This window comes from Lampris incognitus, chromosome 18 (assembly GCF_029633865.1).
Source record: "Lampris incognitus isolate fLamInc1 chromosome 18, fLamInc1.hap2, whole genome shotgun sequence".
In the NCBI taxonomy this organism is placed as follows: Eukaryota; Metazoa; Chordata; class Actinopteri; order Lampriformes; family Lampridae; genus Lampris; species Lampris incognitus.
In genome coordinates this window covers 30,541,910-30,568,792 of record NC_079228.1, presented here as the reverse complement: position 1 = coordinate 30,568,792, position 26,883 = coordinate 30,541,910, and the positions used below count along the sequence as shown (strand labels likewise).

Genomic DNA, 26,883 nt, shown 5'->3' with positions numbered 1-26,883 from the left:
ATATCAGAGAGCCAATGGAAACACACGGAGCTATTCTGAACCTTTCGAATACGTTCGTGTCCTAATGACATGCTGTCACAACGGCCACTGATGGGTGGGGTTGAGAGGCCTACCTTTCAGTGCATACGTGACACCATGCACTTCCATGATTCATCATATTTGCAGGTACGTTAGCACGCATCCCAGGACGCGTAGCACTCCAAGTGCGCATCCAATTAGATTTCAGCTCGAACAGGACCGTTTCCAGTACTGCATATTAGCAACCGAGGGTGTGTTCAGACATCTCCCACACCATTAAGCGACAGCCGAACGCCTCACCGACATTGAAATGACAGCCGATAACCGTGATCCATTTTTAATTATAAGGATTATAGTAATTCTTGAATGTAATCTTGTTTTATTTGGACTTCAAAGTCATTCCCCGTTGGAGTTTATCTGTAAATCTGCCCGCTGGGGAAAAAAGAAAAAACCAGACGAGTAACACAGCCCATTGAGATAACCTTTTTTTTGCCATTTTATTGATAAATAATCATTTCTTAAAAAGGCTCAAGAGCCATCTTTTTTTCTTTTCAACTCACGCTGCAGTTTTCCACCTACTGAATTTGAGCTATATACAAACAGTTTTTCATTAGGTATTATTTTATGCTTCATCATCATCGTCGTCGTCGTCATCATCATCATCGCCACATTCAGAACAAGGTTAGAAGTTTGAACTGTGCCCATTGGTCAAGAGACATGACGCTACGTTAGCCTATAGCGATGCTAGCACAGAGTTCACTGGAGGCCGGAGACCAACAACGAGCCGCAGGAGGGGGGGTTTACATTCTAAATCACAGCTAGAAGTCGCTGAGGGCAAGACAAGAACGTTTCAAAGCTTCAACTTGCCATTCTGGGGCAAACGAATAGGGGGGGGGGCCTCAGACGGAAGTTAACATGCAGACGTTTCCCCATTTTTTGAGATCAGTCCACCAGTGAGAAGGCAACGGAAACGCGGTGAATAAACAAAGAGGTAGGGCACGTGAAGTTTAACCAAAAAAAAAAAACCCCAAAAAAAAGGGGGGGGGAAACGGCAATAAAAGGCTTATTGCTATGCGGAGAACCGAAAGCGGCGTGGCGCAACAAAAACCTTGATGGACGCGCGTTTATACAGATCGGATGCTCGTCTCGACTAATACCAGGCAGTGATATTGGCACACGTGTGTATTTAAAGGTGATTTCTTTTAAAAGTTAATCATTTCAAGACTTAAAATCATAAAGCAATACTATGTAGTGTACACAGGCAAGGTAAATGGTTATGATACAGTATGGGTACGCAGCTTCCAGTAGCGAGGGTTTGATTAGCAGCAAAACAACACATACAATTGCATATAACCGTAGTGCAATGGGCAAATTGTTCTTAGGAGTTTGTCTCGTTTTGGTCTGGCTGGTTACAAAATAAAGGATGTCAAATGGGTACCATCATGTCCATCAGCCTGCTGAAAGGATGTGGTCCAAGAGAGACCAAACATAACCGGTCGGCTTTGTTGTTCATCTTTAAAACAATAGCTGGATCTATGGCGATTTTACGGCAATCATTTACAGTATCACATTAAGAAATATCACTTTTAATGACTTACTGGACCAGTTTATATAACAATTGTTTCTAAATTTTAGAGGATTTCCGCAAAATACGAACAAGATTTTGATTCCTCATGGACCGGGGGGGGGGGGGGGTTGGAGGATTGACCAACACAGGGTCTGTTCAGCGAATCAAATCTCCTGAAACACTCTTGACAGAATCACAACGTTCGACATGTTCTCCACAACTAGATGAAACTCATGCATTCAGAGCTCCTCGACTCATTCCCACTCTGACATTCTGCAAAAGTTCAATTCCGCTGAACATGCCGCAAATTCAAAATCTAGACAAGATGAAAAAAGCTAAAAGGAGGGTTTGATTTTCCAGCCATGCAAGGCTGATGCCGAGGGGGGGGGGCAGGCTGGGCCGGGCCCACCCTAGGCAAAGCTGTTCTCTGGGTAGCTGACTTTGATGGCACCCCAGTAGCAGGCTCGTATCAGACAGATGAGTCCCAGCAGGTAGGCAAAGGCCCAGGACACATAAGTGGCATTGTAACGGCTTGCAAAGTCTCGAGTACCCACCTGTTTAGACAGAGAGAGAGATTGAATTAAAAGTTTCATAGCGATGAGTTCGGGTAGCGTAGCAGTCTACCAACACGGGGCTCGCCAGTTCGAATCCCCGTGTTACCTTCGGCTTGGACGGGCATCCTACAGACACAACTGGCCGTGTCTGCGGATGAAGCCGGATGTGGGCATGTGTCCTAGTCTCTGCACTAGCGCCTCCTCTGGTCGGTCAGGGTGCCTGTTCAGGGGGGAGGAGGAACTGGGGGGAACAGTGTGATCCTCCCACATGCTATGCCCCCCCCCCGGTGAAATGCCTCACTGTCAGGAAAAAAGAAGCAGCATGTGGTAGTCTGCAGCCCTCCCCAGATCGGCAGAGGGGGTGGAGCAGAGACCGCGACAGCTTGGAAGAGTAGGGTAATTGGCCGGATACAATTGGGGAGAAAAAATTCCCCCCCCCCAAAAAAAAAAGTTTCATAGAAAAAAATGACTTGGGGCACAATTAACTACCTTTCACTTAAGAGAAGAAACAAACATGGGACTGTACTCTGTTCTACCTATACTTCATCAATATCCACTGTTGCAGACTGACAAGAACAGCCATGCAAAATAGTCTGCACGATGTAATTTACAGTCACATTAACTTTTCAGTTCATAATATCAGCTATCTAAAACCCAAATTCAAAGTACAACATGCTCAGAGGCTCTGTATTAAAGTATTATAAGGCACCCACCATTACGCTTGGAAATATCATTGCAAAGCGATTATGACTCTAATATGATTATAACGTATTGTGAAAGTCTTATATGAATTGATATCGTGAGAGACCGAACAATATGGGGTTGTGTTGAAATGCGGTTTAGAGAGTGTTTCCTGCACAGTGCAGCCGCTCTTGAACACAATAATATGACCTTTCCAATAATTTGGTGCAATGGGCCAAGTTACAGCCAATGTACTCGCAGCACTTTAGGTCACAACCCATCTCACGAGGTCTATCACATGACCGCTCTCTCTCCACTGCCTATGAATTCAACACTAATGTGTTAAATTAGAAGAGACATAAATAATAGACACAAAAAAAGAAATAAATCACTTACTGTTAAACCTACTCCGATGAAAATGCAGATCATTCCTACAGTGATGTAAGCGCAACAGCGCCTCCTGGGTAGCGCACTGCCAACAGACGATCTATATATGGAGAACAGATGGAGCAGAAAGGAAGCATGACTACGTTAAAACCTCGTATATGGCTGGACATTTATTAAACTGTGGTTTTTGTGCGACTACATTTAAAAAGCAGCTATTTTTGGTCGGGTGTCCCTACAGACACAATTGGCCATGTCTGCGGGTGGGAAGCTGGATGTGGGGATGTATCCTGGTCGCTGCACTAGCGCCTCCTCTGGTCAGTTGGAGCGCCTGTTCAGGGGGAGGGGGAAGTGGGGGGGGGGTAGCGTGATCCTCCCACGCGCTACGTCCCCCTGGTGAAACTCCTCACCGTCAGGTGAAAAGAAGCAGCTGGCGACTCCACATGTATGGGAGGAGGCATGTGGTAGTCTGCAGCCCTCCCCGGATCAGCAGAGGGGGTGGAGCAGCAACTGGGACGGCTCAGATGAGATGGGTAATGGGCCAAGTACAATTGGGGAGAAAAGCGGGAAAAATCCCCCCCCCCCAAAAAAGCAGCTATTCTTACATCGGTTCCTTGAACAGCTGATGACATAATAGAAAACTGTTCGTGCCAATTCATTTTTAAAGCACAGCGGCCAATGGAGAAGCTCCAACTCGGCCGTCCGACCAGTGGTGAAACTCACACACTCAGTCACAGACAGCTGCATGTGTAGGGCACACAGTGCATCACACCCTGCTGTGTGCGGGGCTGCGTAGCTGCAGACCGGTCAGAGTGCCCATGATGACCCCTCTCTACTGTCATAAGCGCCTACAATGGGCACCTTGGCACTTTTTTGGTGGCACACAGAGGATTGGCTCAGTGTGCGTATATATATATATATATATATATATATATACATACACACACACACACACACACACACACACACACACACACACACACACACACAAGCAGATAGGGAGGCAGACAAACAGATGCAGAAATATGAGCTGTGGAAATATTTTTACAGTGAAAGAGATTGTAGAGTCACAGCAGTGCCAGTGGATTTTATCTTTAATGACATGAGGCTGCTTTTCATTACACAGTTTTGAAACAAGTGACGTAACGTGTCGGGCACACACTCCTCATTAAAAAGAGGTCGGCTGTTCTCTACCACATGAGGTCACTCCTCACTTATCTCAGTCACATGACATGAACACACTCAGCACATCAACCGTGTTGTGAGGTAAAATTAATTCTCCCTCAACTATTTCCGAGTCGCCGGTGAAAGCACCAAAGGCCGGTCACGTGTCCGGCGAGGCTCTCTTCAACCCCCTCCTCCCCCTAATGTTCCCCCTTTTTTCTCCCCAATTGTATCTGGTCAATTACCCCGAGCTGTCCTGGTTGCTGCTCCACCCTCTCTGCCGATCGAGGGAGCGCCCCAACCGACCACAGGAGGCGCTAGTGCAGCGACCAGGACAAATACCCACATCCGACTTCCCACACGCAGACACGGCCAATTGCATCTGTAGGGACGCCCAACCAAGCTGGAGGTAACACGGGGATTCAATCCGGCGATCCCGTGTTGGTAAGCAACGGAATAGACTGCTGCGTTACCCAGACGCCCTCTCTCTTAAACCTCATCCAGACAGATTCGATGCAAAACACAGTCGGCTAGCATCACTTTTATAGCCTTTTCCCACTAGCCAAAAAACCCGCTAACATCCGCCTTTTTACACTGACCAAAGGCGGACATTAGCGGGTTTTTTTGCGGGTTTCTTGGCCAGTGGGAAAAGGGTGATGGCCTCGTACACATCATCTTGAATTGCTGAAGGTGAGCTGCATCCGGCTGCCTACGCAGCAGCTCTTTTTATGGGGGTGGGGGATACCTCATCGCTCACATGCCTCTCATGTGACCAGACTCCAGCATTCTTCAGGAATCGCTGGTATTGAAAAAAGGCTTTGGGCTGCCTAATCTCCCCCATATCTTACTTTATCCCTCTCATTCATAGTCAGTCTTTGCACTGGTTTTCGCATTTTCTCCTGCTGATCTGCTGAGCTCTCCGTGTACAGTCGTAGTTATGTCAGAGCCCGTCTGTCTGGGTTGTTGGCTTTGCAGCTGAACCTTCATGTTCTGCTAAATGAAGAGTAATGGCTGTGCATTTGCCCTGTCGCACTGACCCAGACCACCTCTGGAACTTAAAGTGCTACGACCATACAATTACTTAAGAAACCACAATATACCTTATCTTCAGCTCCATTACAAACAACATCAGCAGCAATATTCATGGAGAAAAGTAGTTTAAAACTGGGCATTTTGACCCAAACAGAACACAAGGGTTACGTAACCATCTCAATTTCTCTCACTTCCTCTCTCTCTCTCTCTCTCTCTCTCTCTCTCTCCATCTAAACGCTGACATCCAGGATCACAAGATTTATCACGGCAGGACTACTTATCTATGGCATAACTGCAAACTTTGTTTGACAAATTTAACGCCTTTTGGTGGATGTTTTCATTCAAATCACCCTTACACAACCGTAGCAGCATGCAATTTTAGCATGAGTGGCCACGGACCGTCAACACACACGTCACACGTCACACGCTCCATGCTCCTTCGCCTGACTAATAATGACTTGTAAGCCAACATCAGTCTGACTCCACGCCGAACGCACACCCTGCTCCCACACCATCATATGATGAAATAGTTAAACCGACAAGAGGGGAGCCATTTCTCTTTCCTGCCAGGCACTGAAAAAAAAAAACCCACAAAAAGTGTATTTGTAAGACAGAATCAATAACAGATTAAATTAACTTGAAGTCTGAAAGATTTCTGAATACTTACTTTACCAAGATTTTATGTAGTCTTAATTTACAGTGTTCCTATGAGTCATACGAAAGGTGTGTGTGTGTGTGTGTGTGTGTGTGTGTGTGTGTGTGTGTGTGTGTGTGTGTGTGTGTGTCGGGGAGAGGGGTTCTGGGAGAGTTCTACTGTACCAGTTGTATCAGTTACATACAAACAGATGGTAAATAAAATAAGATGATATGACACAACACTACATTAGATCTCCTCTGGTGTGCGGTGGGAAGACGGAGGGGATATATATATATATATATATATATATATATATATATATATATATATATACACAAAGACACAGAGAGCGAGAGACACACACACACACACACACCCAAGACAGAGAGACACACACACACACCGAGACAGAGACCGAAAGAGACACAGAGAGAGAGAGACAGACAGACACACACACACACACACACACACACACACACACACAGACTGAGAGAGAGAGAGACATCATTAATTTTTGTACCAACCAGAATAGAAATGAAATGGGGCGATGGCGGTTGCTGGATGTAGCCGTTTAGTTTCCTGGGGTTGGTACATTACACCCCCCCCCCTCAAGTAACAACCAATGAGTGGGCCCTCTAACACATCCATCCATCTCTCACTGCCCTCTAGTTTGGACCGTATCTGGATTTCGTGTTGAATATTGAGGCCAGGTTACTTCCAGGACCACTAATGCCTGTCACAAGTCTAGATTAGCCTGTACTTCTCCCTCGCTCGCCCCGCTTCCAGGAACCACAAAGCTCATTCCCAGACCTCCACAACTGGAGCTCCAACTAAGCCGAGTTCATAAAAAAAAATTTTTTTTAAAAGGAAGAAAATAAATACAACAGCATGTGGAAAAAGTGCCTCCTTCAGGCTGAATTCGTAGATGCGTGTGCCAGAAACTGGACAGCTTTGAGTTATTCAGGTTATTCTCAGAGGCCTGTTTATCCACGGCCAACCATCTTGACGGGACTAGGTCACGTCACATTCCGATCAATCATTCCCAAATACAAACTCCCTTCCCAACCTAAAAAGGTGAACAGCCATTGACAGAAAAGCGTCAAAACACCATTTCTAGGGCTTGAACACTCGCATGTAGTTTTTTCTTAACTTCGGACGCGGAGAATAACAGTGGACGCCCTGACGAGAGGAACTGAACTGCAGTTCAATCCATCCGATCAAGTGAAAAGTGAATTAATTCCTACCCGCCCCCTTTCAGATTTATCTGACATCAAGTCTGGGAGGGAAAAGAGAAGGGTTTCTTAGAAGGAAGTTAAGGAAAGGATGAGTGGAGAGGAAACAGGATGTGGTTCTCTTACGTATTCATTGAAGGACTTACATTTTTTTGCAGTGGGGGCATTTGGCTAGCGTGTTAAAGCGGAGCTCCATCCACTGTGAGGGAAAAGACATGAACAGCATCATGGTAAGTTGGCTTTAAAGGGGCATGCACGCACGCACACACACACACACACACACAAATATGTTATGCAGTTCTACTCTACTGTAATTTTTGCTGAATCAGCACAAGACTTACTGCTAATGATTTTCGGCTTCAATCATCATTTATGATTGTTTCAAGTCAAGTTTATTTGTACATCCCAAAAATCAAAAGGTAATCCCGAAGGGCTTTAAAGTCATGCTACTCACTGAACTCTATTTCACTTCGCATTCCTACAGAAATAGAAAGGATGGTAGAATTGGTAAAGGGGTTAATTTAGCACCTAAATCTAACCATTAGGCTTCAATTGAGTTAAGTGGCGATGTCAAAACGCAATTTGTTATGTCGACATCCCCGATTTCCAAGTATAGTGTTAGTACTTATAACGTTTCTCCCATCCAGATCCCACCGGTCGATGGTCCAAATTCACAGCCATGAAATATGTGGTTTTCCACACCTGGCTTAAAAGAAAGCTCTTGAACAAGAGCACCGGTTTTGGAGGGCAAGTGTGGTGTAGACGTGGTCTACAACAACACTCTGACCTTCTTGTTCTCGCAGCCTCAGCGGGCCGGATCATCAACAGATTCCAACGCCAAATGAACGCTTTTTTCAAATACCTAAAAACAGCTTCTTCTTTTTTTTGGATATACTTTATTGATCCCTGTAGGGAAATTACGCTCTGCATTTAACCTACCCTAGCTGTGTAGCTAGGAGCAGTGGGCAGTCGCCGTGCAGCACCCGGGGACCAACTCCAGTTCATCCTGCTATGCCTTGCTAAAGGGCACAGACAGAACCCTAATGTGCATGTCTTTTTTTTTTTTTAATTTATTTCTGATTTTTCCCTTTCTCTCCCAATTTAGTGGCCAATTGATCCCTATTTTAATTCAAACACTCACTCTCGTACTGCATGCATTCGCCAACTGCATCTCTCCGGCCGGCAGTCTCGAAGGAGACACCTCCCCACTTTCGTGACAAGGCAACTCCAGGCCGAACCACTGCTTTTTCCGACACACACAGAGACGCATTCATGTGACGCACACAAGCCGACTCCGCCCCCCTCCCGAAGACAGCACTGCCAATTATGGCTGCTTCATCGAGTCCGGCCATAGTCGGATCTGACGAGACCAGGGCGCGAACCCCGGTGCCCAGTGGGCAACTGCATCGACACAAAGCCGATGCTTAGACCGCTACACCACCGCGGACCCCCACGTGCATGTCTTTTTGATGGCGGGGGAAACCGGAGCACCTGGAGAAAACCCACTGCAGACACGGGGAGAACATGCAAACTCCACACAGAGGACGACCTGGGATGGGCTCCAAGGTTGGACAACCCTGGGTTTCGAACCCAGGACCTTCTTGCTGTGAGGCAACAGTGCGAACCACTGCGCCACCGTGCGACACTCTTTGACTAAGGCTCTCTTCAAAACCAGATGTGCAAACACCCAAACACATTTCCACCGGTGGAAATGAAAAAACAGGCTGTTGATTGACTTGGATTGCGGTTAGGGATGTTGTTAATATGATCATCAACACGGCTGGCCGGCTTTCTCAACCTGCTGTTGGGCTGGGGGGGAGCCGTCGGAGGGGAGGCCGGTGAGGGGCTGTGATGACCCGGCGTCCTCACTTCCCTACGGATGCCGCAAGCAACAACAGGAAGATGTTAAAGGGGGCAACGCCGTCGCTTTGGACATTCAGGTTCTGTTGCTTCAGGGTTAGTCAGCATTTTTTTCTATTATCAACACACTTGGCAAGGCTTTTGTTTGTTTCCTTGCTGTTGTCAAATGAGAAAAGATGCTTAAAGGGAAATAATCACCATTTTCCTCATCATTATCTCCATATACATGGTGTACGTAGGGATAACACTCCATTAGCAGCCATAATACTGAGCAGTCTTCTGCGTGTCTCTGAGACGCTGCTGAAATTGTGCAGAAATCCACATTGGTGTCTCCCCTGCCATCACTATTGGTGGGCGGGCTGCCCACTTATCATGAGTACCCGTCCACTAATCCCCCCATCAGAGAAATGCGAAAATGAATGGCATAAATGAAGCAGGCAAAAATTTCTGCAACACTGCAAATTGTGCGTAAAAATGTCCACCAGTGACATCACCAGCAGTCAAGGTTTCCGCACAATGTTTTCAGCATTTCAGAAACACACAGATGGCCATCCTGGTAGCATAGTGGTCTATTCCGTTACCTTCCAACACGGGGATCACCGGTTCGAATCCCCGTGTTACCTCCAGCTTGGTCGGGCGTCCCTACGGACACAACTGGCCGTGTCTGCGGGTGGGAAGCCGGATATGGGTATGTGTCCCGGTCGCTGCACTAGCGCTTCCTCTGGTCGGTCGGGGCGCCTGTTCGGTGGGAAAGGGGGAATAGCATGATCCTCCCACATATTACATCCCCCTGGTGAAACTCCTCACTGTCAGCTGAAAAGAAGCGGCTGGCGCCTCCACATGTATCAGAGGAGGCGTGTGGTAGTCTGCAGCCCTCCCCGGATTGGCAGGGGGGTGGAGCAGCGACCGGGACGACTCGGAAGAATGGGGTAATTGGCCGGATACAATTGAGGAGAGAAAAGGGGGGGGGGAATCCAAAATAAAAAAATAAATGAATAAATAAACAAATAAACATTGCAAATTGTGTGTAAAAATGTCCGCCAGTGACATTACCGGCAGACAAGGTTTCCGCACAATGTTTTCGGCATTTCAGAAACACAGACGACTGCTCAGTATTTTGGCTCTGAATGGAGTGTTACCTCTACAACTTACACAGAGAGATGCTGCTGAAAACTGTGACTGTTTCCCTCTTAAGAGTCATGATGGATTAACTCCAGTTAAAGTGACCGTAACATGTCCAACATGTCATGTCACGTGTCATAAGTGCAGGGGATGTCCTCAACAGAGGCTGGTGGTGGTGTGGTGAAGACGTCCACCCAGGTGAATCTAAAGTCTGGCGGTCTGATAATGGTTTCTCTTATGACCAGATGTGACGACAGTGATGGCCAAGAGCTTTCTATTAAGCCAGGCAAGGCTGAGAAAACTGCATTCAAAACAACCAGACAAGCCAGATACTTCATTAATCAAAGTCGGACCAAAATTGGAATATTAATATTTTCTAACACCACTTACTGCATAAATCTCATTATTAAACACATTTTATACCGTCTCTTCCTACTGGAAAAAAATTTCCTAACATGGAATTTGGTTTTAATTTTTCCTCTTTTTAAAAGAATTTCAGTTTGTCTTTTTTTTAACCCCGATACTAATGATGTCATCAGATCAGACACTCATTTGCATGCAGCCAATCAGGTCAAATCATCAAACTATAAAACCCCGCCCACCCTCACTGTCAACCTTTGTACCTACCATCCAAAGGTCGGCACATGAATATTAATGGGAACCGCTCCCTCACAGTTCCTGAGACAATTAGGAATATTTACAGATAATAGTACATGTTTAAAAAAACCACAATATTAGTTATTTACAAATAAATACAATGATGCTGAATATTTTATTATGCATGAAACGTAAAAGCTGATTATTGATTTTGGTCCGACTATAAAATCTTTCCCGGGATGAGGGCTGCCATTTCAGCAAAGTCTAAAGATGTCTGCATCAAGTCACCGGTTGATGAATAGTTCACGTATTTTCTTGGACCTGGTGGGAACAAAGAGTGTCCCCAACACCACCCCTACTTAGATATGACCAAATACAACCCACCCTGGACCACCGATACCCCGAAAGGTCCCTTTGGTTGGCAGGGAGCTACTGACAGTCTGGTGTCAAACAACATGGCTGACAGGAAGTTTGCTGCAGCAGCTCCAAGACTCTGGAGGAGCCCTCAGCAAAGCAACATTACTAAAACTCGTCTTAAATCTATTTTTACTTACTGGCATTTCATGTTGTCTTGACATATTCATCGACATTTAGATTTTTAGATTTCCCTCACATTTATCTGTGTTCCCATCATGATTTTGCTTTTTTTTTTTTTATTCCTCCTAAAGCACTTTGGTACAATCTAGCATAGTATTTAAAAGCATAATAGATAAAGTTGCAAGAGGGAAAAATGGTACTGGGTGTGCCCATCCAGCCCAATGAAGGCTCAAGGACAGGATAAAAAAGCCCCAAAAGGAAGAACAAAAGAGGAAATCTGCACACTGATGAATTAAACTCCCAAATACTTATTTAATTTAACGTTTCGGTCACATAGACCTTCTTCAGAAATCGAAGGTCTATGTGAGAGAAGCACTGAATTAAATATGTGTTTGGAAGTTTTACTTTTCAGTGTTTTGTTAAAATTTTGTCCTCCCTAATGAATAAAGTTCACCTTACATGACCACCTCTTTTCATTCTGTAGCGAGCACTTGTGATCTGTCTTGCGAGACAACTTTTATGCTTTCACCAACAACAGCACATTAACAATATCCTGCAGGGATTAGCCGGATTGGGTAAAAAGGAGGGTTTACGTACTAGAAACGTGTTGCCACAATGACCGCAGACCACCCTCATTCCCTCCGGCTGGATGGGCAGGGCTGGCTGAGCGGGCTGCTCCTCTGGAATCACCATCACCGGGCTCAGGTTGATGATGCGTCTGCTATGGGACGAGCAAAGAGACACACGTAGAGTCAGCCAACAGCACATGGGTATGTTTAAAAGGTAGAACAAGTAGGATTTGTTGGTTGCGGTTTGTAAACACAACATTCAAAGTTGCCCCCCCCCCACGACACCAGAAGCGACACCTGACCGCAGTTGCCAGAACACATCCCAGTGTACAGGCCAACTCCGCGTCGCTCTTCATCCCCATCCTCTCCTTCAGTGCTCGCCAGCGGATGAAAGCCAACCCCAGATTCACTCTTGATTTGGAACGAGCTTGACGTCTCGCCTCGTTATATTTGCGTCTTTTCGGCGTTGTGCCCGCCATTTTCGTAGCTTCCCCTTGGATGTGTGCTTACAATCTTGATCTGGTACCTGGTCGCTACGTTTTTATAGAGTCCTGCTGCCCAAAGATTAATGCCCAGAAACGCCCCACACACAGCAAAGAAAATACAGGCCGAGGACAGGGTCTCTGCAGATACAGCCACTGCCACACACGTCTAGTGGTAATAAGTGATGATTGATAGGGATTATTTTTGGATGAATCTATACATTGACTTTTAGGAAAATCCTACTCGTTCTACCTTTAGAGAAAGACTTCACAATTAAAAGAAAGTGAAACCAATTCATTGAATCTTGTGAGTAAATGACTCAGGCATTGTTTTTTTTAAATACATGTGAAATTTAGATTTTCGCCGAGGTCTTGACATTTTTGATGGAACCAACATTTCATTGCAGATGCCATCACAAGCACTGAGGTTTAATCAGAAGACCTAATTCGTGTAGACGGGGCTTCGTCTGCCTGCCAATTCCCACCTACCAGTTGGGTCGAGGACATCCTATCCTCCTGGACGTGTCTTTACAGATGAGCAGGCAGTTACAGGGACACCTCACATACTTCTTCCCTGTGGGAGGGTTCTTGATGGGCTGCAAGACGACACCACACAAACACCAGCACACTGAAAACTACTGATGTGATACAGAACACCTAGAAAGCCATAGCAGGGTCAAAGGCAAAACAAATCTGATTAAAGAGCCCTGCGGCACACCACTGTGGATGCACAGTGGAGCCATACAGACTTGGTCCTAATAGTGCAGAAGTAAAGTTGTAATAAAAGATCTCCCCTTGGCTCTCATCCACAAAATATAGTTTTTAATTATTAGTCAAATTCAAGTTTTCATTGTGAACACTTTAAAATCCACCCACCCATCCATCCATTATCCAAACCACTTATCCAACTTAGGGTCGTGGGATGCTGGAGCCTATCCCAGTAGTCATTGGCCGGCAGGCAGGGAGACACCCTGGACAGGCCACCAGGCCATCACAGAGCCCCACTCCCCCACCACCCCCACCACAGACACAGACACACACACACACACACACACACACACACACACACACACACACACACACACACATTCACACCTAGGCACAATATTAGTACGGCCGATTCACCTGACCTACAGGTCTTTGGACTGTGGGAGGAAACCGGAGCACCCGGATGAAACCCACACAGACACAGGGAGAACATGCAAACTCCACACAGAGTACGGCCCGGCATGACCCCCAAGGTTGGACCATCCCAGGACTCAAACCCAGGACCTTCTTGCTGTGAAACAGCCGCTGCGCTACCGTGTTGCCACTTTAATGCTTGAGCAATTTTATAGTCCTGATTAGGAGTACTGCAGTTTGACAATAGTATTGTCCTTGATCATATAATAGTACACTACCGTTCAAAAGTTTGGGATCACCCAAACAATTTTGTGTTTTCCATGAAAAGTCACACTTATTCACCACCATATGTTGTGAAATGAATAGAAAATAGAGTCAAGACATTGACAAGGTTAGAAATAATGATTTGTATTTGAAATAAGATTTTTTTTACATCAAACTTTGCTTTCGTCAAAGAATCCTCCATTTGCAGCAATTACAGCATTGCAGACCTTTGGCATTCTAGCTGTTAATTTGTTGAGGTAATCTGGAGAAATTGCACCCCACGCTTCCAGAAGCAGCTCCCACAAGTTGGATTGGTTGGATGGGCACTTCTTTGAGCAGATTGAGTTTCTGGAGCATCACATTTGTGGGGTCAATTAAACGCTCAAAATGGCCAGAAAAAGAGAACTTTCATCTGAAACTCGACAGTCTATTCTTGTTCTTAGAAATGAAGGCTATTCCATGCGAGAAATTGCTAAGAAATTGAAGATTTCCTACACCGGTGTGTACTACTCCCTTCAGAGGACAGCACAAACAGGCTCTAACCAGAGTAGAAAAAGAAGTGGGAGGCCGCGTTGCACAACTGAGCAAGAAGATAAGTACATTAGAGTCTCTAGTTTGAGAAACAGACGCCTCACAGGTCCCCAACTGGCATCTTCATTAAATAGTACCTGTTAGAGCCTGTTTGTGCTGTCCTCTGAAGGGAGTAGTACACACCGGTGTAGGAAATCTTCAATTTCTTAGCAATTTCTCGCATGGAATAGCCTTCATTTCTAAGAACAAGAATAGACTGTCGAGTTTCAGATGAAAGTTCTCTTTTTCTGGCCATTTTGAGCGTTTAATTGACCCCACAAATGTGATGCTCCAGAAACTCAATCTGCTCAAAGAAGTGCCCATCCAACCAAACCAACTTGTGGGAGCTGCTTCTGGAAGCGTGGGGTGCAATTTCTCCAGATTACCTCAACAAATTAACAGCTAGAATGCCAAAGGTCTGCAATGCTGTAATTGCTGCAAATGGAGGATTCTTTGACGAAAGCAAAGTTTGATGTAAAAAAAATCTTATTTCAAATACAAATCATTATTTCTAACCTTGTCAATGTCTTGACTCTATTTTCTATTCATTTCACAACATATGGTGGTGAATAAGTGTGACTTTTCATGGAAAACACGAAATTGTTTGGGTGATCCCAAACTTTTGAACGGTAGTGTAGGTTATTAGAGTTAGGAGCGATGGTTGATCTGTAAACTAACTTTGTCGTGTCTAGTCACAGAGAGGAGGGCCTATTACCATAGCGCTTAATCCTATTATGCCATGCTGGGGTTGATCCAATCTTTCTCAGCTAAACACTGGATTGAGTCAAATACTGCTTAGTTTCAAATATCAACCATTACAACAGCAGGGGTCCTAGATTGTGCCAGTTGTGCAGAAACTGCACAAACACTGCACCATAGTTTTGTTTGGCTTAGCACAAACATTCTAAACTGGAAATGAAACACTGTGAAATATTAATTATTAAAAATTAACTGTTATCTATGCACAGACATAGATAACAAGATATGTAATATTTATGACGCTTGGTGAACACTTCACACAGAGACCTCCAGAGCTATAGCCACACTGTCTGGTATATATAATGTGTGCTGGCATAAGGTGCATCAATCCAAGACCCAGAATGAAAAGGTGTGCATGTGACTTCACAGGTCAGTATAATGTCATCTACTTTGGGTATGTCAGGTGTTAAGCATCACTGAGCTCCTCCCATCAAAGTGGCACTTCCCCACCCATACCTTTATGATGACAGCCATCTGCCCCTCCCCCCGCCCTTGTTACCCTCTCTGCAGGGCAGTTTAGTGTCTTCTGTCTTCATCTGTTTCCAGGTGGACTGTCAGCTCCATCACAGCACTCAGTCACTCTGGCAGGCAACACGGGCAGTGCAATCAGGTCATATGGAGGAGCACTTATTACCAGACTGAGTAATGGATGTCTAGTTCAGTGTCACTCAGAATCAGGCTTCGGATAAAAAGGCGGGCCACAGGAAGACGAAAGATAGCCCTGCAACTCCATACCTGAGCCTAATGTGTGCCAAAGCAGAAGCAGTAATTCTGCTATTTGCATCTGGATGAAATCTGTGGGGAGCCGATGGTTTTCCCAGACACTACTGGTTATATTTGGTGAAATTTATGCATCATCATGCACTGATTTACGTGGACTAATGAGGATGTAAAATAAGGTCATTTGGATTAAATAAGCTTGAACTAAACTACAAATAAGCAATGCTGGGTATGCAAATAGTGAGCTTAGTTAAACCCTAAAGATCTAGAGTTTGGCGGGGGACTAGAGGTGCATTACCCACAATGCACCTCTGCTGTGTTCACTAAAGCTTTAGCCCACTCCTGACCCTGGCTTCCAGTCAGTCAAAAGTAAAACACAGATATAGATATTGCTGGACACAGTGAGAATAAGTGAGTGAGCTAAAGATTTGTGATACACAGACGGGTGACAAATGAAAGGAAAAACCTGAACGTTTGACCCTTACAGTGAGGGGGTCCGGGGGCTCTGTTATGCTGTCGGGGGCATTTTCTTGGCATGGTTTGGGCCCACTTGTCCACCTTAGAGGGAAGGGTCACTGCAAATCAACACCAAGTTATTCCGAGTGACCACCTTTACCCTATGATGCAACATCTCTATCCTGATGGGAGTGGTCTCTTCCAGGATGACAATGCCCCCATCCACAGGACACGGGGGGTCCCTGAATGGTCTGATGAGTATGAAAATGATGTAAATCATATGCTGTGGCCTTCACAGTCACCAGATCTCAACCAATCGAACACCTATGGGAGATTTTGGACCAACGTGTTAGACAGCGCTCGCCACCACCGTCATCATCAAAACACCAAATGAGGGAATATCTTTTGGAAGAATGGTGTCCATCTCTCCAGAGTTCAGAGACTTGTGGAATCTATGACAAGGAGCACTGAAGCTGTCCTGGAGGCTCGTGGTGGCCCAACACCTTACTAACACACTTTGTTGGGTTTTCCTTTGTCACCCATCTGTACACTGACATCATGTAAAACTTCCCATGATCATTGTGATAATATTTCTCATTTTGCCACATACACAATTGCCCTCGTCTCACCGTAGCTTCATTGCAGACAGTGCATTTCACCACATGCTGGTGCAGCTTGCCATCCAGGTTGATGAGCGACTGGCACACGCGGCAGTTGATGATGGGCACGCCACCGGCGTCCGGACTGGCAATGGCTGTGTAAGGAGGAGGTAGTTCGGCTTTGAGAGGGGGGGCAAAGGAAACAACATACAGCAAGCTGTTAATCACATGCAAACAACATGCATCTATCTGCATATCTGGAATAAAGCTGATGACGTGACTTTTACCCATCTGGTCATGAAAAGAGCAGTACTAAAGTTTTTTTTGTATGTCATGTAAAACATGCCTGATGTAGTTTTGGTCCTGTATATCTGGAGGTCACTGAACCAAAGCTAAATTCAAGGCAATATTCTGCTTCTTTTCACTACAAATGAATGGATCTCTTGTCCACTACAACCAGATAAGAAAAGTTTGATTATTCAGGGCAATAAATTGATCTTTGATGTTATATGTAGATGAACCTCTAATTAATAGACAGACAGATAGCTAGATAAATAGATACTTTCCGAGGGAAATTAAAGCGTCATTACAGCTCGCATAATCCAACACACAATATCAAGAATATAAAGTAAAAACAATAATAATAATAAACTATTTGTATAGCACTTTTCTAAACAGGGTTACAAAGTGCTTCACAGAACAGGATATAATTGTTAAAAATGACATACAAAAAAGAGAATAAAATGAAAAGCACTAACAAATAAAGCCATAAAATAAAAGCAAATGGGGGAAAAACAATTTGTTAATCAAAACCATTACAAAAATAAGTAAGAGTAAGAATGTAACTGCCTAAAGTTTTTGCTGTATATTCTTGCTATTGTGTGTATATTATACCTTCCCCAGGATTGTATAGAGGTTGTTAGATGACGGAAATGATGGTTGAATAGCGAGTATGTACAAATGAGTTGCATATCAGCATAACTGGTATTTTTCCATGTTTTTATGTTTTACATGTTTAAGTAATGAATAAAATGAGGTGACAGAAAAATAATCATGAATTGGATATTAATGAATGAGCTACTGTATCTAAATACAACAGCCAGAGAAAGTATCAAAAAGGGAATTTCTTTACATGCAAATCTTCAGGATTGTATCTGAAAGTATTTACATAATCTGTACAACTCTGACCCCCCCCCCCAACTCAAACTGCAAACTCATTCTCACTGACAGCTACGGCCAAGGAGGTAATAATCCTGAACATGGAAAGATGGAAAACGCATTGAAAGGGTCCATTCAGTATCACATGAGAGCCAGTATTTTCCATTCAGGGCGCCGATCTAGACCCCCGCAATACAACATGTGAAACAGACAGTCTGTCTACTCCATACCCCAATTGCTTGACATGTGACTCTTCATTTCAGCCACCGTGTTCAACTTTGCACATTTCAGAACAAAACATGAGTTACTTTACGACATGCGATACGGAGTAATATCCATTTACTAAGGACATGGAGCCAAACCTTACATCTGGCTGTCTGGCACAATGATACAGTTATGTCTTGACTATACGGGGATGCGTTATATGGTGTTTGTATGGATTGTTTGTATTCACCACACACACACACTGTATGGGTAAATGCTTGTTTGTCATATGGTATGGTTTGTGTATTTTATCACAAACATCTGACCCTCATAACACATAATAACCACAGAGATTATAATGATTCAGCTGATCAAGTCTTATTTCAAAACCATTTCAAGGAAAAAAAACACCCAGGTAAAATAAACAGAAAAAGGAGCGGACAGAACAGTTTATTTTGGCAGATATTGAATGTCTGGTGCAGATGTCACCACATGATTTAAACATTAATCCACCAAGTTATCACAGAGATCTGCTGGCAAGACTTTGCAGGGTTTAATGTTGAACTGGAGACTGTGCACGGATGTAAGTAGATTTCATCACGTATTCATGTCTGATCTCCAGAGATCTCATTTCTGACGTTAATCAAATTTACGGATTATATAAAATCATGTGTTGAATAATGACCCGTCTCTAAATAACAGTTAATTAATGTCGAGACTAGGCAACTTAAGGAAGTTTAATTAAAGCTATCAAATCAACCCAGTTCACCATATGGCTGGCTTTTTTAACGTTGTTATTTTCACAATTCCTTGTAACGCAATACAAACGCACAATAAGACACGTTTCAGCACTGGTCTATGGTGTTAGATGCAAAGCAGCTTCAACAGTTGGCATCTCAACTGTACCATGGACCTCTGATCCCTTATTAACCTTACGTTATGAACCATGTAATTAGTCTGCATTCCACACCGCATTTAATGGGTTTAATCCATCACTTTGCACCAGCCTCTAGGCTACTATTACTAGTTCTACTACTACCACAACTACCACTGCTACTACTACTATTACTACTATAACTACCAATGCTGCTACCACTACAACTACCACTATTACACTATAACTACTACTACTACTACCACTACTACTATTATAACTACCACTACTACTACAACTACCACTACTACCACTATTACACTATAACTACTACTTCAACTACTACTACTACTATAACTACTACTACCACCAACCACTATAACTACTACCACTACTACTGCTACTATTACTACTATAACTACTACTACAACTACTGCTGCTGCTGTAATTGCTGCTACTGGTACTATAATGTCTACCGCTTATATCTATGTCCATGGAGCCTTAAAGACAAAAAAAAAAAAAAAGAATTAAAAGAATTTCACTTTCACTTCAATAAACAGAAACAGAACTCAAACATACCTGCGGGCCGAATACAACTTTCAAGAGATGTTTGGTAAAACCTGTAGCTTCAATCATCGACTGTAAACGAGCAGACGGCCGACCAAACTATCAGACTGAAATTCAAACGCCATTTCTGATCAGAAGGCAGTGACTCTTCTTGCATGGCGTTATAATAGCCTCATATTTGAATTGTCATATTAATGTGTGTGTGTGTGTGTGTGTGGGGGGGGGGGCCCTGTGATGGCCTGGCAGCCTGTCCAGGGTGTCTCCCCACCTGCCACCCAAATGACTGTTGGAATAGGCTCCAGCATCCCCGCGACCCTGAGAGCAGGATAAGCGGTTCAGACAGTGGATGGATGGATAATATTTAAGTAACGGGCATTATTCATGTTCTGTCCTGTGCTTTTTTTGGTTGTTTTTTTCTTTCTACTTGCTCCTTGATCTACTCAAACCTTTCTCCTGCTCTCCCATTTTACTTTCTCACTCTACAATCTGTCTTTCACGCTTTCTTTCTCTCATATTTCTCACACTTTATTTCATCCCCTTTCCCCTTGACACACACACACAATACAATACAATACAATAAAAGCTATTTAGTCTGAGCTGTAATTGTCATTGAATATAAAACTTTGCATTGCTCATATATTCTAAGTACTTTTCAGAAACAAGTATAATTATGACTGATAGCCTAAAGTCATTGGGATTTTGCAAAAAAAAAAAAAAAAAAAAAAGGTCATGCATGATCATGGACAATGCACCAAACTCGGTGAGGAGTAAGTAATCTCCATGAAGGAAACCACCCTAACAAAAGGGCCAGTTTCTTTCTCGTGTCAGTCTGTTAGAGACAAAATAGGCCAAAACAACAGGTACACGGCCTTGGGAGTGGGTTTCAGTGACAGTCAGTTGTTCACATAACAGAGAAACGAGACACCTCATCTCCTTATAATCTGTACAACCAGGCCATGCCAAAGACCAGACTACACTCTGTCCAGATAGCAATGTCTACTAAGCCAACCTCCACTATTTTACAACCACACTTGGGACAAAATACACATTTCATTAAAACACAGGAGTGATGCTCTTTGTCTGTTCCACATTCACAATGGCTCCAACACAACAGTTTAACAATAAACTGTGCACAACAGTTTGTAACCTGTGCTGAACACATTTGTATTTCAATGCATAAAACAATGAAATCAAACACAGCATCAACACATCCTAGTCCATCTACTGTTACCGATCACGTTAGACAATATACATCTCTATACGTCTCATCCGTCTTGCCACTGAGGCCTGGAGGAGTCCTGACACATGGCGGTGGCAGAATATAGAAACTATAGGTTTTCACTAGATGCCCTCTGGCCAGCAGGGTAAGATGAGAGGGCTTTTTACTACCACCAACACCACACCACTGCCACAACAACTGCCCTCATCACATCCGGACAGGCGGGTCGGCTTACTGACTGTCTGAACGAGTGGCTGATACGCAGCTACTAGGAAGGCTAGCTTGGTTAGCTGCAAGCTGATTGACTCAATAGTTGATCTCATGTTAAGCACATCGCATTGCATTATTATGTACAAGATGTGCTGTATAAATATTGATTGATTGATTGACTGACTTATCGTGGAGGTTCACATCCATACATTACTGTGTCTTTCTCCACAAGGCTGTCTATTAGCGCTCAGCGATATGGAAAATATATCACAACAATCACAGAAACACAGGGAATTTTCTACGATATCAATAAACATCACCATATCTGCTTACATACACAAAAATTCCATATTTAAGAATCCAACTGAGGTACATCACAATGAACTGCTTGTTAATGTAAACTATAATATCAAACCGAAACTTTTTCTTTTCTTTTTTTTGTGGCTTTTTCCCCTCTTTTTCTCCCCAGTTGTACTTGGCCAATTACCCCACTCTTCTGTGCCGTCCCAGTCGCTGCTCCACCCCCTCTGCCAATCCGGGGAGGGCTGCAGACTACCACACATGCCACCTCTGATACATGTGGAGTCGCCAGCCGCTTCTTTTCACCTGACAGTGAGGAGTTTCACCAGGGGGACGTAGCGCATGGGAGGATCACGCCATTCCCCCCCAGTTCCCCATCCCCCCAAACAGGCGTCCCGACCGACCAGAGGAGGTGCTAGTGTAGCAACCAGGAGACATACCTACATCTAGCTCCCCACCCGCAGACACGGCCAATTGTGTCTGTAGGGATGCCCGACCAAGCCGGAGGTAACAAGGGGATTCAAACCGGCAATCCCCGTGTTGGTAGGCAATGGAATAGACTGCCATGCTACCCGGACGCCCCAAAACTAGTTTTTAAATAACAGTACCTCAAATAGTTCCGACTTCATTTTGTGAGAAATTTTAAGTACTAGATTCTGGTTACCATTAATTTAGACAACTAAATTGTGCATCATGGTATGATTATATCCGAACTATATCCCGATACAATACTACTGAAAGACGATAAACAATAATATTGGATTACTGCTGAACTCTTTATAGTCTATCAGAGGACATCAATGGTGTCAAAAACATTCATTACCTATACAACACACCAACCTACATCATCTGTTAGGGCAAAACAAACCACATATGTAATCTATGTAATCAATTTAACTTCACAAATGGTTTTCATAACAGTATCACATCCCGTTCAATTAAAAAAAAACCTCTAGGTGGCGTCCGGGTAGTATAGTGGTCTATTTCGTTGCCTACCAACACGAGGATCACCAGTTCGAATCCCCGTGTTACCTCCGGCTTGTTCGGGCATCCCTACAGACACAATTGGCCGCGTCTACGGGTGGGAAGCCGCATGTGGGTATGTGTCCTGGTGGCTGCACTAGCGCCTCCTCTGGTCGGTCGAGGCGCCTGTTCGGGGGGTAGGGGGAACTGGGGGGGAATAGCGTCATCCTCCCTCGCGCTACATCCCCCCTGGTGAAACTCCTCACTGTCAGGTGAAAAGAAGCGGCTGGCGCCTTCACATGTATCGGAGGAGGCATGTGGTAGTCTGCAGCCCTCCCCAGATCGGCAGAGGCAGTGGAGCAGCGACCGGGACGGCTTGGAAGAGTGGGGTAATTGGCTGGGTACAATTGGGCAGAAAAAAAGGGGGGGGGGGTAAAAAAAAACCTCTAAACCCAAAAACAGTTTAATCTGCATCTAGCAGACATCTTAGCTACAACTCTAGAATTAAAAAGAAAAAAATAGCTCAGAAGTTTTGCCCTCATGGTTCACAATAATCCCTGTTATACACGGTTTGATTGGGGACTGTATTCCAACAAACCCAAAGAAGGAGAATTAGTAATAATCCAGGGTTTGGAGAGGCAGAGCAAAACTAGGACATGAAATATGCTGATGTTCATGTTGGGCTTTCTCTCTGTGTAACAGCCAAACACACGATGCGGTTCTTACAGTCCAGTGTCCAAATCTTTATAATTAATCCACTGATGAAATATGAATTTTGCAGGCTAGACTGTCAAAGGACAACAAAGTCCTTATTTTAGCGCCATTTCTTTGGCATTAGCCATTCATTTTTAAATGCTCCCAAACAGTATTACACAATTAATGAATCCTTTCTCGTTTAAGAAGCAGAAATGCACAGAAAGGCTGTTGCATGACCCTTGAGACGTACCACACGCAATCTCCTGAAAAACATTAAATACATGATAAATTATTCTAGGTTTGATTCACGGCCTCGTTCTGAGAGAGTAATCCACCAAAATGCTAAAACAACAAGGGTCAAACCTGCAGCAAAACACTTCCACATTAAAAACTGCTCTGAGTCATTCTGTAAGATGGCAGTGCAGCCACCACCGTTTGCCGAAGTCGACTGTGGATGTGAGATTTTCACTTCCCTTTCAATATCAGCCAGGGACCGGCATGTGGGACGTTTCTCTCCCATAAGGGATATCGCTGCTTCACATGGCATTTTTGCTCTTCTGCTATGCCAACCAGGGATTCGATCAGACCGAGTTGTGTGTAAAGGCCGGTCTGGACGACTTGGCCTCCAGGCCTCCTGGGTGGGAGGTTTAAACAATGGGATTGTTGAGGTCATGCAAGCTCGGTAATCACTGGTTCTGTGGCCTGTATCAGAGCTGTTTTAATGGGCAAAAATCATCAAATGCTCTATGACGTCTGACTGCCAGTCCTCAGACTGTGATTGTGCATGTAAAATATGCATTCAAAAGCTATAGGAATGGCCAAAATGTCTTTTTTTTCCCCTCTCTAAATTATAAGCTTTTCACTTTACCCCCATCTGGTCATAGGTACAGGTCCACAGCTTGGGGGTGGGGGTGGGGGGGCTGCATTGGCAGCAGTTTTGTCCACCTAAAAAACACCCTGCTGAAATACCCCACCTCTTTGTCCATATGTACCCACATTCCACTGAATGTCATGCAGATATGGTTACAGTATGCAGGTGTACCTACATGTGTGTCCGTGTGTCAGCGTATGGATTTATACATATGGAAATACGTATGGCGGAAAGCTTGTATGTGAATGCAAAGGCTGCTGCAACAAATTTCCCCAAGAGAGGCAATACAGAATCTAACGATCCATTTCGCCCCTCTGTCAATTGATCAATCTATATATCTATTTACCGGTGTTTATCACTCTGCAGTGTATTTCATGTTTATAGTCGGTGGTCCTCCCCTCCCCCTTCCAACAGAGACAAGCAATTGAACAGAAAGGCTTCGACGAGACACACGCACATATGAATCAGCTGTTTGAATGTCACGCAGCTCTGATTATTCGTTCGTTTTCATTGACCACCAGCAGGCCACATCTGGAGTCGTATTCCTGATTAGCAGCTTTAACGCGGACAATGGGGTACTGTTATGTCGCCTTCATCTGCAGTGGAGGACTTATAACGCCGTCGCAAACCAACTTGCGACATCACTCACAGTATCACGACTCAGTTCGTACCCGGCAACACGAAATTGTGGAACATATATATACACACAAATAGATATATAAATAGATATTTACAGGCATTTCTACAGCGAAAACAACAACAACACAGAAGGCCCTGTCCACTTAACCCACTGCTCTAGTTCTCACAGTTGAAAGCTCCACCTTCTCATCTGGGATTGATTTTTCCGCCGACGTCCTTTGCAACCCTGCGTTTGCTTTGACGTGCGCATTACCGTGCCAAAAGGCGGCTGATGGCTCGGCCACCCAAATGATTCAGCATGCAGGACGGCGAGCCGTCTGTTTACCTCGGGGACTCGGGTCTTGCAGGTACGGGGGGGCGGTGGGAGTGACATTACCCGAGTTTGGAGCTGACAACAGCGGCGACCGCTCGTCCATGCCGTCGGAGGCCATGTCTGTGGAGGCTCTGCTGGGGGGAGAGGGGGGGGAAAAAAACCGGAGGCGAGAAGAGAAAAAAAAATTTTTTTTTAGCGACTCTCCCCGATCCGGGACCTCCCTCGGCTGAGAGCAGCAACCGCCGGTGGAGTGTATGTCGGTGCGTCGCCGACTCCCCCGCCCCTAAATCCGGCGTGGAGGCGGGGCTTAGGGGCGGGGCTTAGGGGCGGGGAGGGAGGGAGGGGGTGTATATGGGCATGCACGAAGACGAGGACAACCCAAGCGCGACACTCTTCAATGTCCTTGGATGATTACGTCGGGCAACAATTTTGTGACCCGTTTTATGTTAATCTGTAAATAACGTTTTCTCGCGTAGGACGGAGAACGCAATCCACTCTATTCCAAGCTGTTTTTCACTTTTAATCTCACGTTTTCCCCCCCTCTGAAATCACAAGTTCACTTTGTGATATAACCATATCTTAAATCGGCGATTGGCATTGCAGCTGGTTAAAATTCCACCTTTCGCTGAAATTAATGGGGGAGGGGGTGAAATCCTCTCAGTTAAAATTGTAATTTGATATTTGACTGTGGTTATCAGCGAACGATTTTCTAATGTCAGCAGCTGAATTCCAATCGGATATTTTAACCAGTTAATTTTTATAGATAAAAAAAAGTTGTAATCCCATTTCTGATACTATCAAAAACTGATGTTTTAACCAGTGAAATTAATTTTAGATATTAAAAAAAATCTATATATTTAAAGCTCAGGCTTGCCATAGTGGCTGTAAGCATAGTAGGATAAACATAGCTGCAGCTAATTAATAACATGTCCTTTTAATTGTGGTGAGGAGCAAATATTGACAAAACTATGGACCATTGTCAGTCAGCTCATTGTCATAAACTGACTCATCATTGCTGTCATTATCTGAAGCTGTTTATCCTGCTACGCTTTCATTACTTTTTAAGCCCTGCACTTTCAGATGCTTTTTTCACCTTCTGATGGTAGCAAGCTCATAAAACTGTGTTGTAGGGTTTAGTGGCTTTTTAGTGTTGCTGCAATGAGGTGCTTACACCAAATACTCGTCATAAAGGGTAGTGCTGAGATTATGCTCGGGTTTGCTCATGAAAACAGACCATTAAGTAATGCAGAGAAGGGATGGATACCGCTCTTTAAATATAAGTGTAAGTCTAGTTAATCAAGTATGGAAACATACAGCAGACTTTTCTCCGAGGCCCGTTTAGCCAACTTTTATGGAATACTGACCTCTTGTGGAAGGCGTTATTGGATTTCTCCTGTCAAGTGCGAACAGGAGGGGTTTTTTAAATCCTCGTTGCTGTGGCAGGAGTGAATCGGGAAGACATCCCTCAACCATCCACTAGATGTCACCCCTGCCCAAAAGATCCTGCTCAAATCCCCTTATTGTGGTCACTGGTCTTTTGTTGGTTTTATGCTGGTCTCTTGCTGGGTAAAATGGCTGACCTGCTAAACCTTTAAAACCAAAGCAAAAACATACTCTAAACCGGTCATCATGAGGACCATTTTTAAGATGGTCATCTTGACCAATTTATTGTTTTTCAGCAAGGATTGTTCCTCTATTAAAACAATATAATGGATGCTTGAAGGTGTCCTGCCGTCTTATATTAAGATTCAGACTGTAATAGGTGTTGGTGGTGATGATGTTGCACTTTACTGGATTTGTTTCACCATCAGTCCAAAAGCAATACCTTATTTACGTAGGGTATCATAAACCAACTGGACATTGAAGGTGTACATCTGTAAAGAGTACATCTGTCGTCATCTTACAGTGCCATGTGTGCTATTCAAAGAGGATTGCAACTATTT

At 44.3% G+C, this 26,883-nt stretch overlaps 1 protein-coding gene across 2 annotated transcripts; it reads right to left on the bottom strand.

Moving 5' to 3' along the window:
• Nucleotides 1-506: 506 nt before the first annotated feature.
• On the bottom strand, nt 507-25,128 carry pip4p2 (phosphatidylinositol-4,5-bisphosphate 4-phosphatase 2). Of its 2 annotated transcripts, none has more exons than XM_056298660.1 (7): nt 25,004-25,128; nt 16,957-17,105; nt 12,926-13,032; nt 11,983-12,106; nt 7,416-7,468; nt 3,217-3,307; nt 507-2,139 (listed from the first exon to the last, which is right to left on the bottom strand). In XM_056298660.1, the coding sequence occupies exons 1-7, from the start codon at nt 25,056-25,058 to the stop codon at nt 1,996-1,998; spliced, it is 723 nt and encodes a 240-aa protein (XP_056154635.1). In that variant the 5' UTR covers nt 25,059-25,128; the 3' UTR covers nt 507-1,995. The 2 variants fall into 2 exon arrangements, with proteins under 2 accessions (XP_056154635.1, XP_056154634.1); XM_056298659.1 differs by having other exon boundaries at nt 24,953-25,073.
• Nucleotides 25,129-26,883: the final 1,755 nt, after the last annotated feature.